Source organism: Nothobranchius furzeri, chromosome 1 (assembly GCF_043380555.1).
Source record: "Nothobranchius furzeri strain GRZ-AD chromosome 1, NfurGRZ-RIMD1, whole genome shotgun sequence".
Taxonomy (NCBI): Eukaryota; Metazoa; Chordata; class Actinopteri; order Cyprinodontiformes; family Nothobranchiidae; genus Nothobranchius; species Nothobranchius furzeri.
Window position 1 is genome coordinate 38,201,877 of NC_091741.1, and position 17,500 is coordinate 38,219,376.

The 17,500-nt window shown below is 43.4% G+C and overlaps 1 protein-coding gene across 2 annotated transcripts in view; it reads right to left on the bottom strand.

The window, feature by feature from the left end:
• Positions 1-338: 338 nt before the first annotated feature.
• srgap1b (SLIT-ROBO Rho GTPase activating protein 1b) overlaps positions 339-17,500 on the bottom strand; it is a 48,083-nt gene continuing 30,921 nt past the window's right edge. The window contains exons 10-23 of one of the 2 annotated variants that reach the window (XM_070546380.1): positions 16,743-16,940; positions 14,163-14,247; positions 14,046-14,073; positions 13,883-13,916; positions 12,177-12,237; positions 6,716-6,793; positions 6,499-6,633; positions 6,196-6,301; positions 5,371-5,595; positions 4,956-5,035; positions 4,527-4,707; positions 3,137-3,268; positions 2,133-2,466; positions 339-914 (exon numbers count right to left, since the gene is read on the bottom strand). In XM_070546380.1, the coding sequence (XP_070402481.1) occupies positions 471-914; positions 2,133-2,466; positions 3,137-3,268; positions 4,527-4,707; positions 4,956-5,035; positions 5,371-5,595; positions 6,196-6,301; positions 6,499-6,633; positions 6,716-6,793; positions 12,177-12,237; positions 13,883-13,916; positions 14,046-14,073; positions 14,163-14,247; positions 16,743-16,940 (2,121 nt within the window). In that variant the 3' untranslated portion in view covers positions 339-470. Of the gene's footprint in view, positions 915-2,132; positions 2,467-3,136; positions 3,269-4,505; positions 4,708-4,955; positions 5,036-5,370; positions 5,596-6,195; positions 6,302-6,498; positions 6,634-6,715; positions 6,794-12,176; positions 12,238-13,882; positions 13,917-14,045; positions 14,074-14,162; positions 14,248-16,742; positions 16,941-17,500 lie in introns of both variants that reach the window. The other variant, XM_070546344.1, reaches the window with a different exon arrangement.

A 17,500-nucleotide genomic window follows, 5' to 3' on the forward strand; every position in this document is an offset into this window, starting at 1 on the left:
AAAAAGGAAAGTCACACAAGTTGTTGAACCCTCATCGCTGTGTCCCGTTAACCAATCGAGTCGCAGATGCAGCAGCCAATCAGTGTCTTCGTGACACAACATTCACTGAAACTACTTATTTACTGGAGCCAGACTATAATTCCCAGGTTTCCATTGGCTCCGCCTACGTTAGGTCCGGTAGTTCCGTTATCAGCAGTTCTTTTAGCTAACCTTTGATTAATGCTTCGTTACACGGAGAAAGTAAACTCCTACACACCAAGAAAGCACACAGCAACCTGACGACACACACATATCATATCATAGGTCATGTCATAGATTATAATTTATCACTACATTAAAAGCCTTTTCTTCTGTCCTATCGTTTCTACCATCTTGTTGATTAGAATCATTTAGCAGTACCCTGATCTCCTCTTCTGGCCCAGTTTTGGCCTGGGTAGGCCTGATTCGGCCTGTGTTTGGCCTGGTTTGGCTCACATGGTGCAGGATTTATCCAGCGGTGGGGGCAGTGGCGGGGTGTTGCTCTTGGGAGGCACCACAGGTTTGGGCCTTAGAGCCGGGGGCCGCAGCGGAGCCCCGATGCGAGCAGCTGCCACGGGTTTGAAGGAGCCCAGAGTGTCAGGGGACGGGTTGGATGGCCTAGGAGGTCCAGGTGGAGGTCCTGGGAGAGGACTTATTGGGCTCAGAGGACTGAGTGGGCTTGGGGTGCCTGGTGTACCGGGAGTTCCAGGTGTTCCAGGGGTTCCCGGGGTGCTGGGTGTGCTGTGAGGGCTTGGGGACTCGGAGGAGCAGGAGGCAACTGGGCCGTTCTTCACTTGGTCCAGGGTGTCCAAGACCACGTCAGGAGCCGGCCGGCAGCCCTGCCGTTCTAGCTGCCTGAGCTCCCCAAGAGCCACAGTCACCGTCTCCTCGATGTCCTGAAAACAGGAAGTCAGTCATCATTAAAGCATCTTTATTCAGGCTTTTATTCATCTCATTCATCAATCAGGGAAATTCACAGGTGTTGTATTTTTACGGGAGTGTGAGAACATCGGTTTGGGACACAAAAATGCAACACAACAGCGGTGATTATTCAACTTAGACACTAGCTTTTTGTCTGAATCCAAAAACCGCTGCAGGCAACAGGCAGGAAGCTGTGGAGCACTGAGCGACTCCACCCTAAACCAATCAGGGGCTGACAGTCGCTGGTGTCATGCTTTTAGCTTGGCTTGGTACACTTCGAACCACATTGACTACGTTTACATGCAGCCAATATCCGGGTTATGATCGGGTTAAGGTCGGCATTCGGGTTTCTGAGTTGATCAGAATAACCCGTTTACAAGCATAAATAGAAAGAGTTACCCCTAACTTGCATAACCCGATGTAAATGCGGACGTTGGGCTAGCGTCAGGACGTATGGACTACGTCCAGACGCAATATGCGTCATTTCCGGTTCTTCTCGTTCCGGTATCCGTGAAAACAACAACATGTTTCCCAGTTCGGAAGAGATAGCGACCACGTTTGTTTGCGCTTTAGTTTCCTCGTCACTCCAAAAGTGTGGTGCTGTGCCGCGACTCACCATGTTGCTCCCAACTTGTTGTTTGCTTCCGGAGTTCTGGCGCGTACAAGACGTCTCGCTACTCTAAAGACCAAGATTCCTTGCGAACAGAGCACGCGCAGAACACACGCTTTGATGGGGATATCCCGATATGCGTTTACACGACCAAACATTCGGGTTAGAAAAGGGTTACCCCAGGTGTAGTAACCGGGTTTTTAAAAACCCGGTTATGAGCATATCCGTGTTTTTGGCGGTGTTTACATGGACCTGCGGAACCAGGTTATTGTGAATATTCGGGTTTTAAAAGGGTTACTGGCTGCATGTAAACGCACTGACTGAAGCAGGACATGTTACTGATGGAAATGGCTTGAAATTGCACCAAGATGAGTCTAGTGGTACCGAGTAAGTTCCGGTGAAAAGGGCCCGAAAGCGAGCCCAGATCTCAGTGTATGGCCACAGAGGGGGAGAATGAAGTGGAAAGACTTGAAGATGAACTTAGAAATATTCTTTAATTTCTAACTTTTTATTAGAAAATTCAAGCTTATCGAATTGGAGTCATTGATTAGATTTGGTCTTAGATTGTGTTTCGAGTGTGCACCTGAGCCAGCGACTCTGCATCCATCGTTCTGGATCGAAGGGAGTCACTGAAACTGTGCTGCCCGCTGCTTGAACGACGAATGGGTGTGTCCTCTGGTCTTCTCAGCGAATCATGGCGGCTCACTGTCATGGTCACCGCAGCAGACCGGCGTCGTCGCTCTGGGCTGTCGAGGGGTGGGGTCAAGCCCTGACTCCGCCCCAGCAGCAGGTCTCTTGGGCTGAAGTGACCTGTCACCGGTGGCGAGCTTCGCTCCATCATCCCTCCGTTGCCGTGGTTGTCGTTCGAGCGACAGAGCGGGCGTCGGAAAAGGCCGTCGGTTCGCTTCCTCCTGTGACTGATCAGGAAATAATAGAAAAGCAGATCCCGCAGTTTAAAAAGTCTAATAGACGCCACCCAATAAAGTCAGGATTAAACATAAGCTGCACGAAAATCGGTATCATCCATCAAGCCCGGAGCTGGTGCGTTTCTAGTTACAATTGTACATTTACATTGAAGTGTAGTCTTGTCTTTTCCTCTCCACTGTCGCTACATGCTTGCTTAGTATGAGGATTGCTGTAAAGACTCTGACGCTAGTCAGTGACTCGATGCAACCTGCTGGGTTCCTTATGTAGGAAACCTTTTACGGACTGGCTTAATGATCTGACCTGTATTGGATTGTTTACTGTGTGAAGGTCCTTGAGACGACTCTTGTCGTGATTTGGCGCTTTATAAAAAAACTTGAATTGAACTGAAACCAGTTTTATTGTTTTGAGTTGTTTGAACTCTTCAGTCACCCAGAATTCACCGTTTGACTCTAACTGAACAGTTTTTAACTGCAGCTGTAATCCTCCACAGCCATCCAACAGATTTAATCTTTTCTTGTTCCGGCTGACTGTGAACGAGTCGGAGGCGTCTGCCACAGATGAACGAGTCACTCGAGACCCGGCTGTGAAAGCAGCACGACGAGGCTCCGTTTTGATGAGGTTTTAGAGGTGAGCGAAAAGCCTGTCCATCACATGACCGACCTGTTGTAGTTCTCCGGTGGCCGGATGTCGGTCGGGGAGCTCAGCTCGCTTCTGGACCTCTTGTCGTCGGTGCTGCTGCTCCCTCCATCGCTGTCGGTTTTCTGACTGAGGCTGTCTGACATGGAGTCGGCCCTAAAGACACCAAACGGACTCGGTCAGGACAAATGACTGCTGAACCAACACAACGCACCACTCATCAATGACCCGATCAATAGTGCTGCGGTTAAAGACTCGCTCAGCCCAATTAGTCTGTTAATCAACAGGGAGCGCCATCGGTTAGAAACAAGTCCACTCCAATCCATCAGAACAGCTCGTCGATGAATCCAACGGGCCAGTCGCGCTTCGTTTAGTCTTTAATGTTTCAGGAGATAAAGCTAAGAAATCCTACAAACATCCTAAATCATCTGCTAGCACACTGCTGCTAACCACTTATCATTCTTCCTCTCCTGATAATTACACTTTACTCTCTTTGACGTTGGATGTGCTACTACTAGTTTACCCGTTTAATTATAGATTCACTAGGATACATACAATAAAGTTTATCTCTCACCAAATAGAATATTTACTAAGAAATCACGATGTAACCATAGAAATACTAATTGGTGTGTGTGTGTGTGTGTGTGTGTCTGCTCTGTCTTCTCGATCCCCAGTGAGTCGTGGAGGATGGCTGCTTATACTGAGCCAGGATCCTCTGGTGGTTTCTTCCTGTTAAAAGGGAGTTTTCCTCTCCACTGTCGCTACATGCTTGCTTAGTGAGGATTGCTGTAAAGACTCTGACAGTCAGTGACTCGATGCAACCTGCTGGGTTCCTTATATAGGAAACTTGTTTCTGATTGGCTTATTGAACTGACCTGTACTGGAATGTTTACTGTGTGAAGGTCCTTGAGACGACTTGTTGTGATTTGGCGCTTTATAAATAAACTTGAATTGAGTCAGACACTCTGCTGGTTTATACCCAAAGAATTCATTCAAAGTGATCAAATCTGATCAGTTTAAAGCCAAGAAAGGAACTTTTTACCAAGTTAGCATGTTTCACTAATTAGTGCTGCAGGGCTTTCATAATAATATGAAATGTTGTAAAATGTAAATATAAAAGTATAAAGGAGCTGGTTACTTTTACCCTATGAACACAACAAATTCAACATTTTCTACTCAAAACTTTTTATCAAATGTTTTTGAAAAAGTTGGCACCAAAAATGTAAAGAATAATTGATAAAATGAGTAACAGCCATCCTTCAAAAAGCTCTCATTTTTAATTCAAATTAACGACATTTGATGTGTTAAATAATGAAATAAATAATTTATATGAATCCCAAATTCTGAACGACAGAGTGTGAATGTTTATAGAAGGTGTGTTTTCTGTACAAACCATTTGGGACTGTGAACTCGCCTGTCCTTCACCACGATGTACTGATGAGGAACCAGGCCGTGGGTCCCGTTGAGCCGACCCTCCCACCAGTCGTGCGACGCGCGCTGGAACAGCTGCAGGACAACGCCCTTCTTAAAGGAGAGCTCGCGCCCCGATCGGCCCACGTAGTCGAACCGCGCCACCGCCTCCACACCTTCGCCCTCTGAAGGGAAACGGGAGGAGGAGGAGGAGGGGGATCAGAACCAATCAGGGGAGAGCACACAAACATTCTTTAAAAGAAAATCGGTTCAGATGGAGATGAGAGGAGCCAGGAAGGGCGGGCGGGTGTGGAGAGGGAAACGGAGAATGTGGCGTCTCCATGGATGCTGTTGCCACGGCAACAGCTCTCCACCAGGAGACAGAGGGGATGGGAGTGTGGGCGATTGTGTGAAGGTCGTGGGTCAAGCGTACCCTCGTCGCTGGTCTGGGTCTCGGTGCCGGCATCGGGCTCGGTCTCCTCCAACGCTCCCGGCTCGCTGAACGGACTCTCGCTGGAGGAGAGGAGAGGAGAGGAGAGGAGGATCAGCGTCTCAGCAGATTGACAAACCATCCATTCAGAGTGGGAACAAAGGGAGGAGGACGGATTCACAGCAGGAGGCGAATCTGCTTACAGCTCTGATAAAACGTCACAAATGAGGAGCAGAGCAGCTCCCGGCAGATCTCCGGTTTCAGGAACAACGTTCAAGCTTTCATTTAGGAATGTTTGTTTTTTCATGACTGTTTTCTAAAGTAATCCTCAACTAGGAAGAAAACCAAGATAAAAACAGCTAGTTTCACTTAGAGAGAAACTCTGAACAAAAACAACCGCTGCTGGTTTGTGACTCACCAGTACTGGTCACCAGTCATGCACTTCTCGTAAACCGGGCCGGGAAGCTCCTTGGTGTCGGGGAAGATGTTGTCGTGGTGCAGGATGACCGTTTTGATGACCTCGTTCACGTGCGCCTGACAGGCCACCTGGTCCAGGGTGTCGGGCGTCGGCAGGAGGGTGGGGCCAAACACGATGGCCAAGTTCCCGGCATCCATCATGTTCTCGTCGCTGTACTGGGACAGACTGGGAGGGGGGGGGGGGGGGGACAGGAAGTAGCATCAGAGCACAGAGATGACCCCTAACGCTGCTTGATGGCAGTGGACTGGTGTCCGATTCAGATTTAGTCTCAGAAATCAGAATTCATTCAAGAACGAGAGAAATCTTCCTAGAGTCTAGAGATTAGGGTTAGATTTGGTGCTATTTTTTTTTAATAAAAGCCATAAACAATTTATCAGCAGACTCTCGTTTATTTATGATGTACAATCAACCTCGTTTTCTTTTAATCCGAGCTGAAATACTGATGGAAATAAAAATTATTCTCAATCTGCTGACCGTGATGCTCCTAGCGTAATGACACACCCGCTGTAAGCGTCTCCACACACACCAATTACTCCGGCGGGAACATCACACCTGCACATCACACTTCCTGCCTCTCCATCCCTCCGTGTGCTCTCAGTCTATATTTATTAGAGAAGCTGCAGAAACAAAATGAGTTCCATCATCTCTACAAGAGCGCACTTCACTTTCTCTCGCACCCGAGAGGCTCGCCTCCTCTCACAGCCATCATCAGCTTTTAAACGGTGTGGCATTTCGCTAGACGAGAGGACGAGAGAGGGCACTCACTGGTTGAGGAAGGCGAAGAGGTAGCGCATCACCACCAGCGTCGCTCTCGGGACGCCCAGCAGGATCTTACGGACGCACTGCGCCCTGTCGTACAGGTTTTCCATCCCTGCAATGAGAAACGAGCACGATTATCGTTGTTGGGCACCTTTTTTCTGCTGTGTGTGTGTGTGTGTGTGTGTGTGTGTGTGTGTGTGTGTGTGTGTGTGTGTGTGTGTGTGTGTGTGTGTGTGTGTGTGTGTGTGATGTCCAGATACAGTAGAAAACCCACACAAGCACATTCAGGCTGATCTCCCGGATACTCACGCACACAGGAAATGAGGTCATTAAACCTGTCCTTGGGGAACAGAGGGTTCTCCAGACCCCTGAAGTACAGCTTCAACACTCCGGCCACTGAGTTGATGTCGTGGTTGCTCTCCTCATCGATCAGCGGGTCGTTACCTGGACCAAGAGACAACACAGGAGTTCTCACATCTTAACCGTTCAGGTGACCCCACGGTGACCTCGTCCCGTGACCTCTCACCTCTCTCAAAGCAGTTCTTGATGTCGTTGACCTCGACCTGTGACCCTGAAACCCGGAATATACCTTGATGCTGAAGACCTGAGGAGAACAGCAGAAGTAACGTCTGGATAGAAATGTTTAAGATTTAATGAATACTTGGAATTAAATTTATTATTACTTGTTTCCTTGAATTGGAAGAAACTGATTCAATCCCCTTGACAAAAGTACCGTAGCACCTAGTTTTTCTGGTTTGTTTACTTTTGAACACTTTTTGTTCAGTTTTTGATTTTTCTGATCTTGGTCAAACTTTTTATTTTTGTTTTTATTAAAGTTTGGGAGAAACTTGGTGTTAGACCACTCGTCCAGGCCATTACTAACTTAAAACAGTACATACACAGATTATCATTTAAAAAAATTACAAAAAATATTTTAATAAAAACAATTCCATCCATCTATTCTCTTTCGCTTATCCGGAGTCGGATGGCGGGGCAGTAGCCTAAGGTGAGAGACCCAGACTTCCCTCTCCCCAGCCACTTGGGCCAGCTCCTCCGGGGAATCCCAAGGCGTTCCCTGGCCAGGTGAGAGACATAGTCCCTCCACCGTGTCCTGGGTCTACCTTTAGGTCTCCTCCCGGTTGGACGTGCCCGGAAAACCTCACCAGGGAGGCGTCTAGGAGGCATCCTACTCAGATGCCCGAGCCACCTCAACTGGCTCCTCTCGATATGGAGGAGCAGCGGGTCTACTCCGAGCCCCTCCTGGAGCTTCTCACCCTATCACTAAGGGAGAGCCCAGACACCCTGCGGAGAAAACTAATGTCAGCCGCTTATATCCGTGATCTCATTCCTTTGGCCACTACCAGGGGCGCCTCCAGAAAATTTTGATAGGGGTGGCCAGACGGGGCCAAATACATTTTTGGGGTGGCACACCAAATTGGTCCTCGTGGTAACTCTGGGAGAGTTTAGCCTGTGGAGATGTATTGAATTGCTCCTTAATTTGTTTTTATTTAAAAAAAAACAGTATGTATCCAAAACATTTAACTTAAATTTTACGAACACAAACATACAGAAAAATACATTTAAGTTTTTTAAAATGTTATTTCAAATTTAACCCTTTGATGCATAATGGTCACTACAGTGAACAGGTACTCAAATTTGTTATTTATTTTGCTATTAAGCACAGCTGTTGAAGACTTTATTGCATTTGAGCCCCTCCATTTGGACTTCAGCAAGTCAAGCAAACATATTTCATGTTCAGAATGCACGCTGTCCACTGAGGTGGACATGTAATAAAGTATTGGTAAATTAACAAAATGTTACAAAAAATATTTGTTGAAATTTGTTTAATTCACACCTAAAGATGAATAAAAAAAATTGTTTAAAAAATCATGGTTGAAGATCTCATAATTCATGCATCAGAGGGTTAATTTAAAAGGGTAGTTTTTCAGGTTAATTCACCTGTTGCTGTGTTCACAAAAAATATGTAAAACTTATTTAAAATGGTGAGCATCAGAAACATATTTCTTTATTCATTAATTGTATAACATTTATTTTGTTTTACAATTATGTCTTGAATAAACAAGATCAATATATGGTTTGACTGAACATTAATATGATTTATTTACACTGGCTTTCCTTGAGGGGCCCATCAAATTTTTAGGGCCATGGCCACCCTTGGGGGGCGCCCATTTCCACTACCCAAAACTCGTGACCATAGGTGAGGGTAGGAACGAACCACAAAAAAAAAAAAAAAAAAAAATTAAAAATTAATAGTTTAATTATAACCATGCAGTAGCCCCACCCCCCACCCTCTGCATGCAAACTGTGGGCTAAACCGAGGATTTACCCACAGAGGCAACAGCGTGTTTATCTCTAATGGTTTTTGCATTTCTGTGCTTTTAAATAAAACTTTGCCGAAATGCACTTTAGGTTTTACTGTTCAACAGTAACCTGCAGTGTTGGGAACGTTACTTTAAAAAAGTAATTAGTTATAGTTACTGATTACTTTGTCAAAAAAGTAACTCAGTTACTAACTGAGTTACAAGATTATAAAAGTAACTACGAAGAAAAATAACTACTTAGTTACTTTTTTCATTAAAGCATGCAATAATTAGCCTGGCAAGCCAGACTAAATAAATGTATTATTTAGTCTGGCCACGCTCCATTGACGGCTCTCGGTTGTGGGGCGGGTTCTACCGTTGTCTTTCAAATGATCTCCGCATTCTACTGGACAATGAATGTGACATACTCTTGTTTCGCTCTGTTGCATCATCCCACCCACCAGGCATATAGAGTGACCTGATTGGCCCACAAAGCGGATAAAGCTCTGTGATTTGTTCACTAAGCAGATAGAGCACTATGATTGGGCCACCATTATGGACCAATCACAGCTCTTTATGTGTTTGAAACCCCTCTAGAGAGCTGTGATTGGCTAGCCAGAGTCCTGGTAGGAGCTGTGGAGGTTCCAATGGAGTGTGCCTAGACCATTCTTTGCAAAGCAAGAATTTGGTCTAGTTCACTAGGCTATGCAATAATTACTACAATAGTGAAATATAAATGATTAATGACAGGAACATAATAAAATGTATGTCCAAATGTTTTTTATAAACCTGAATAATTTAGATAAATAAGCACTTAACAGAAGGAACTACTAACAGGAACATTACACTAATCTAGACTATTAAAAGGTCACTGTGTGATATTTAACAAGACCCCAATCAGCTACAATTTAAAATTGCAAATAGAAACACCTGTAAAGGTTCCCGAGCCTTTAAATGGTCTCTCAGTCCAGTTAAATTACAGAAATGAATGTAATTTTGTACAGCATTTTAATTTTTCCAGCTTCACATGAATGTGTGTTTTTAGCAGCATTTCTGTTGCTGCTAATCTAGTAACGGTTAAATAAATAAATAAAATCCTTTAAAATGACACTAGAAGAGGCACAAGCCTGATGGAGGACTTACATTTACTAACGTGGGTCAGACCCAACCACAGAAGAGCTGAAGCTGGGTGGTAAACACACACAGGTAGTTCTAATAACACCTGAGCTCCATGACGTCTGAGACTGATGCATCAGTGTTACAGCGGGACTAAAGACATGATCAGAAACAGGTAACAGCTGGATGATCTGGGAAGGTAGAAGATCAGGACGTCTGAGCGGTGAACAGGTGAGCGGACCTTCGGGACGTCCCGCTGTCACGCTAAGAAGGGCACGGCTGCAGATCCACACCTGCAGCCGTAGAATATTCATCACGTCTTCCTCGTTCTTCACGGCCGTGATGCTCTTGGATGAAAACATCTACCTCTTTAGCTCCTGATCAGCTGATGACAGCTTCAACACACCGCACAGCTTAACGCACGCACTTTCTTATCAGTAACAGAAACAACGTTTTGTTAAAAGAAAACGGTATTTAATTAGTTTGCTTGTTACAGAAAGAAATATTTTTTAGTAACGTGGTTATTTTAAACGGCGTTATTCCCATCACTGCTCTGTTGGGTCTACAGCAGGTAGAAACTGAGACAGTGAGGGTCTCCGCCCACCCGGCCAATCATCATCGTGTTTGTAAGCGCGTTACCGACACCTCTCTCTCCCTGGCTGCAGCTGAAGTGTGGCGGTCAGAAAGCCTCACACTGTTGCTCAGCGTGCGACAAGCACATAGTAACGCACAACCTTCCGTCCCCAGTAACGTTAACGGCGTTGCAACAGTGGGAAAAGTAATTAGATTATTCCGTTACCTAAAAAAGAACGTCGTTAGTAACGCCGTTATATTTAAACAGCGTTACTCCCAACACCTGTAGGTGATTTTTACGTCTCTTTAAAGTATTTTTGTGTAAAACTTCTTACAGTGGAGCAGCTAGCTGCCGATACCAAGTACCAGTAAAAGGTCTGAGACTCGGGTTGGTGTTGTTGCATCCTCAGCCTTAACCTACTGGGTTCCTCAGCAGTTCATGTGATGTTATTGAGTAAACATTTACGTTCCAGTCACTTTAATATCACATGTTTATTTACATAGAATTCTGTGGGTAAATATCAGGAGTAGCAGCCAAACGTAGCTCCTCCTTCAGGAGGTTTTTCCGGTTTCTGCTGCTCAGCGGTGATGAACGTCACAAAAAACATGGGAAAATGTAACAGACTGGAGCTGATTTAAGATGGCAGCTACATACTAGTCCTCACTCAGTCTAGTAGTTAGCTTATCGATCTCAGAACAGAAGCTGGTCAAGACAAGTAAGAGGTTTTTACGTTTCTACTAAAACACACCTAAAAATGACCAATGTTCTGTTGAATGAATGATTTTAACGTGTGATTAGTAAAAAGGTCTAATAGAATATTTTCTCAAAGTAAAAAAAATATTGGAGGATGTTTGTTGGAGTGAAAACACAAATGACCTCATCTACAAATGCTAACAGCATCAGAGGGCTAATCACAAAGCCAGTGATGCTGATGGACAACCTTGGTCCAATAAGAAACAGGAACTGATGATGAACTTGGAATGTTGCGTTTTCATATCACTGTATTTAGGTAAGGAAACTTGACTCATGTCCTGGTTGGTTCTGTTTGTTTTTGCTCCTCTGCCAGAAGCCGGAGTCATTAACAGTGAAAATGCTCCAACTGGTAAATGAAATATTGCTCTATTGGGTCAAAAGCAGAAGAAATGTAGTGAAATAAGCCTTTTAAACTGCAGTTAATCAACATTTATGAGAAGATTCACGAAGTGGGTTTGAGAAACTTCTAAAGATAATAGCTGATATTTCTGAAGTAAGAGTTTTCCGCATTAGTTCCCATTTTGGCCTGGAATTATAGCGTTTAAAGCTTCTTTCCGGAGTATTTCTCTTATCCGAGGCCACCATCTAGTGGCTGACAAGCTTATCACACAAAAATTCTGTTGCTTTGTTTAAGATGGCGACTTCGTGTTTCTGTTTATAAATGTGCTTCTGTAGCCGACAAACAGCTAAAACATGCTGTTTTACGAGTATTATTCTCATGTCACGTTGTATTCTCGTACATTTATATTTTAGAGACTTTCTTGTCCGTGAAAAGTTCATCAACTCTGCATCAGCTGAGGTATTCCTTAAATATGAAGCATGTAAGCGGTAGTCTAACGCTATTGGTTAGTTCTGGTTGGCGCTCAGTTTCCTGTTGCACGGAGCTCTGTGGGGCAGGGGGCGTGCTTAGCAAAAAAAAAAAAAAGACGTATTGTTTACATTACATCACAGTCCATGACAAGACAATCACTTTTACGGATTTCTGAAAAATCATACGTCATTTCTGAAAGGGGAAAACTCCAGAAAGCAGCTTTAAGAATTTTAGATGCTAAGTTTGGGATGATGATGATGACGTATCCATCCCTCGATCCACTTGCCTAACTACAGCTGATCATCTGTTATTTTTTTCCAGGTTTTCATCCAGACTGAAACAAGGAGAAACAGCCTTCCAGTAACATTTTTACTCTTCAACAACGTCCAGAAAATTCCAGCATGAAACTCACCATGAAGGTTGATGTAGCGGATGCAGCTCTCCACAAGCAAAGGTATGGCTTTAGTAGAATCCTGTAAAAGTAAACAGAATACCAGTTTAGAAATGAGTGTTTTCATGTTTTACTCCTAAAATCTCAGGGTTCCTTGTTATTCCTGGTTATTTAAGGTTTTCCAGATCCTTACAGTGATAATAATTTACACACACGACGAATAGTATGGCATGAAATGGTTATTTCACTTATGTGTCCCATAAAAGATGCTTGAATTCCATAAAAATGTAATTTTCCATAGTCCTCATGGACCACCATTGTGTTTTGCCTTTCTTCTGCCATCTTCATTTGTACTGACTCTTTAAAACACAGACACACGTGAGTTTAGTCTTCAGAAAAGGAAGAAATGTGCTTCACATGGAAGACATTTCAAAATAAGAGCATGCTTGCAAATGAAAATGTGAAAAATGTTGTTCTTTTTTTTTTGTTTTGAAAATCAAAATAGAAATACAAACGTGATTAACAGCATGACCCAAACTAGAGACATTACATCTTGCATGCAGAGATTTGCCCCACAGAAACATAATTTTAGGATAATTGGAAATGAAAGAAAAAAGAAGAATCAGAAATCGGCATCGGCTCCCAAACCGGAATTAGTACATCTCTATTTAGAGTATCCCAAGTTATATGTAGCAATAGTGGTGCAATTTAAAGCAGTTTGCTCAAAATTCAAGCGTTTTCAAGGATTTCAAGCACCTGTAAAACTGTCAAAGAACATATCAATTCAGAAGAAAAATCAAAAAGTGTTAATTTTCTCAGTGAATCGATCACCAAACATAACTTTAGATGGACGAAGGGATTCAACAGAAAGATGAAAGACAGGAAATTAGCAGGAATGAATCTAAACTAATCGGACCAGATCACTTTCTTTTCCACATTTAAGCTTCTTGATGCTTCAGCTTCTGTTCTGCAAACATTTCATTACAACTTTCATAAAACTTTGCTCTAAATCAAAAGTGATTTACTTGCAGATTATTTGTAGCTTGGTGAGGAAACAGTAGCTGATGAGAATTTAAGTTTGTTCACCTCTACGCGGATGACACGTTGCTTTACATCCTTATCAACCATCTCTCTACGCTCTTGGTCCTGCACTTTGTTAAATGTGTTTAGACAACGAAGAATAAAAATATTTGTATTCACAGGTGAGAGGGTTGGTTTTTGTCTACAGGTGTCCTTTCTGGTTCTTTTGAGTATTTCTTGTATGCTTTCTCTTTAAGCTTACCAACTCTTTATTCCTTATTTTTCACTCTCTGTTTTTGCTCCTGTTGAGAACATAGCTGCTGCAGCAACACAAACAATTTCCCACTGAGGGTCAATAAAGGGAATTATTATCCTTAAACCATACAGAATGAGCCTTCAGTGCTTCCATCAGAGTGAAAGCTAAAGCCAGTGATTGTTTTATTGTTTCTACATTGACGACATCCTGCTCTGTATCTTTAAAAATGATATAAATGATATAAATCAGGCCATCTCACTGGCTACTCGCTCTTTAATATTGCCACGCTGCAGAAGCATTGTCTCGGTTAACCTAATTTAACCATTTCAAATCAGAGTTTGCCATCAGGATTCAGCGTTTCTCCGTTAATTATGACTTTGGACACCATCAACAGCAGCTCTTTGTGCTCAAGGATAACCCCGCCCCCAGCCTGACTGAGGTGAAACTCTACCTGGTGCTTGCTATGGGAGTTCTTCCGCCCACGACTGTGACGAGCAGAAAAAGAAGAAGAAACAGAGAGAAAGAGGAGGGTTTAAACTAAAGAGGTGGGAAGAGAAGTGAGAATTGTTATCATGAGGAGAAGACGTTTGCTGCAACGTGAGAGACAGCCTCACCTGGTTGTCAGCAGTTCAGCCTTATATCCTAGCAGGAAACAGGTGACGAGAGAAGCAGGTGAATGTTTTTATCGCAGCGAAAACCACAACAGATGAGTGAGTGTCTGCCAGGCTTACCTTCAGCTAAGGCTTTCTTCAATATGTCATGTTTGGCCTGGAGTTTGGAAATGAGATTACTTCCCTCTAGGTACTCGCGAAACTTCTGAGGGTTGAGAAACAGACAAAAAGATGACGTTCTTTATTGACCCCAGAGGACACGTGCATTGTTCCGGCCGCCTCGTCAGATCCAACACAAAAACAGCAGACTTGAGTCGTGGCCGAGTGGGAAATAAAACACACAGATATGAAAATAAAAGCTTTATGTTAGCACGTGAACAGAATCTTTGAGTTTTAGCAGTTTTTACAATTTACAGTTTGAAATTGAAAATTTATTTTATATTTACTCAGCTTTTCTTTGTCTGATCTGAAACATTTAAAGGGCAAGTCACCCCCAAAGGGACTTATTTTTCTGATAAACTATATAAATGTGTGTCTAATCATGCTGCAGACACGTGTACTCAATAGTTTTGCACTTTAGTTAAAATTTAAATTTTCTGCCTAAAACTGTCAGTGTTGTGCCGTTGTCAGGTAAAATTTCTGCACTGCATTTGAATTTAAATCTGCCATCGCTATTGGCTAAGAGGTACCCTAGAACGTTAGCGGGTACCATATGATGTCACAATGTCATTGTGAGCCTGTGTGTGTATTTGTTAGTGGCTCCGCCCTCGGTCTGCTAGGCAACAGCATTTGTTGCAGTTTTCAAACAGGAAGTGGGAGTGGAGTAAGAATCTGGTAGGGGTAGAGATGAGTACCGAATTCGGTACTTTTTAAGGCACCGACCGAATTCCATAGTACCAACTGAGTACCGATTCTTGTCATATGAAACGGTGCCTTGTTTCGGTACTTGAGCCATGCGCAAGTGCGTAACGTCGTCAGTCACTGTGGGCGAGCAGTAAACAAAGAGAGGACGCGTTCTGAAGTTTGGGCCCACTTCACTAAATGCGATGGGCTACTGGGTGGTGATGAATCCAGTGATAAAGGTCTGAGGATGAGGCATCTTAATCTGCTCCAGCAGCTAAATAAACCGTTTAAGATAACGTTAGCGTGACAGTTTAGTTTTTGTTTAACATAGCTAATGGTGCGTTCACTTTCTCCTGGGAAATTCCAACTTCCGAGTAGGAAAAATAAACAGTTTGAAAATGAACGGCACAAGGAATGAAGATACACAGTAAATTTAGTTCACAGCAAAGGTGTTTGCTTCAGTGTAGTTTGTAGTTTATAAAACTACAAGGACCCACCATCACACAGTTTGTCCAGATGAAAAAGGAGAGGAAAAGGAGTTCATGGAGCTGGGTTTGGTTTGTGGAACACCACAATATTATAATACGAACTGTTGTACGGTATCGGCATTTGCTTTAGTTTCATTAGTAGTTTATAATACATGTTCTCCTCATCAGAGTTATTCCAGAGGGCATAGAAGAGGATTAGGAGTACATGGAGCGGGGTTTGTTTTTGCATCATTTAGAAATAGTTGTTGTTGTTTAACATCTTTGGTGTGTTCTTACTGTGTTTAGTTTCTAATTCTACTTTTTGTCTCTTTTTAAGGAGGAGTTGTTGTTAAAGGTTTTCATAATGAAGAATTTTATACAACACTACGATGAAAAAATACGAACAGTTGTATCATAATATTTATCAAATATGGTTTTATATTGGAAAAATAATATATGTGTAATAAAAAAAGTGATTTAAATAATTATTAAACACTCAAAAGTATCAAAAATTGGTACCGTTAAGTACTGGTATCGATTTGTAGGTACTGGGAATTGGCACAGTATCGATTCAAATGTCAAAGGTACCCGTCCCTAGGTAGGGGGTGACTTGCTATTTATGCCACAAAAAAGCAGGAGCAGAAGAAATCTATAAGGGGATAAGTAATAGTTTATAGTACTCATTGGTACAAAGCTTTAATTGAATTCATTTTGAAATCAATGTTTTTACATAAATATATTTTGTTTGGTCATTCTGTTACGGCTGATTGCAGCCGTAACAGAATGACCAAAGAAATCAGTGGTCACAGACAACCGCACAAGGGAAATCATGTAATGGACCGGGACAGAACACGGATCATAAACACAGAAGAAGAAAAATGCAAGAGACGGGTCAAGGAAGCGATAGAACCAAGGCGATGTGGACACACAACCAGGAACAGAGACAATTGGATCAAGCACGGGACTGTGTCATCGGGGACGAGAACACGGGCAGCAGAGGGCGACACCATCCTCTGCTGCCCGCGGATAAACGGAGAGGGAAGTGACGCCGACAACAGCGGCGAGCTCTGAGGAAGGCGTTAGCTGAAACGTCAGCAAAAACGAGGTAAAACAACTCTTTTGCTGTTAGATGACAATAATTTCAGTGTGAAACAGCTTTTATTTGATATGTTCCTGAACATCTACCCTGCAAACATTTCTTTCAGAGCCCGCTCGCTCTGATGTCTAATAAATAAATAAATAAATAAGTTACGATAAAGACTCTATTCTGTTATTCTAGCTAATCAGAGACGGAGCAGACAGCACATCCCAGCAGTAATATACCAGCACACTGGATGTGTGGGGGGACAACGTTACGGGCCGTCTGTCTCTCTCCCCCCCCCGTCCTTACATTGAAGTAGAAGAGCTCGGTCTCCTGCTGGTTGGCTCTCCTCTTGGCCAGACTGGGTTTGTTCAGGTAGCCGTCCGACACGCTGGACTTGACTGACTCGGAGGATGGGCTGTGGGTGAAGCTCTGGGAGACGTCACAGTCGTCCAAAACCGTCATGTCCTGCAGGGTGGTCAGAGTGGCCCCCCAGGTCTTCTTCACCTGCAAGTGTTTTAAAAAGCGACAGAATAAAAAAGTGTAGAATCGTGGTTGAACCTGTGAAATAATCCCGGCTCATCCAGAAATGTGTAAAATTATAATCTGGCCCTGGAATCTTCCAGGCAGAGTTCTGATCTTTAAAGTGGTTCAGATCAGCTGTTTCAATTAACTCATTAAGTTTAATTATTCTAATTGTTTAATGTTTACATGCTGTCTTTGAAGTGTGTGTGGTGCGTGTGTGTGTGTGTGTGTGTGCATGTGTGTTACAGCAGGTTAACAGCTGTAGGATTGCCTTTATGTGTTGTGATGATCAGGTGTGTGTGTGTGTGCGCGCGCGTGCACGTGCACATGTGTGTGTGTGTCTTTATGTGTAGTGATGATCGGGGTGTGTGTGTGTGTGTCTTTATGTGTAGTGATGATCGGGGTGTGTGTGTGTGTGTCTTTATGTGTAGTGATGATCAGGTGTGTGTGTGTGTGCGCGCGCGTGCACGTGCACATGTGTGTGTGTGTCTTTATGTGTAGTGATGATCGGGGTGTGTGTGTGTGTGTCTTTATGTGTAGTG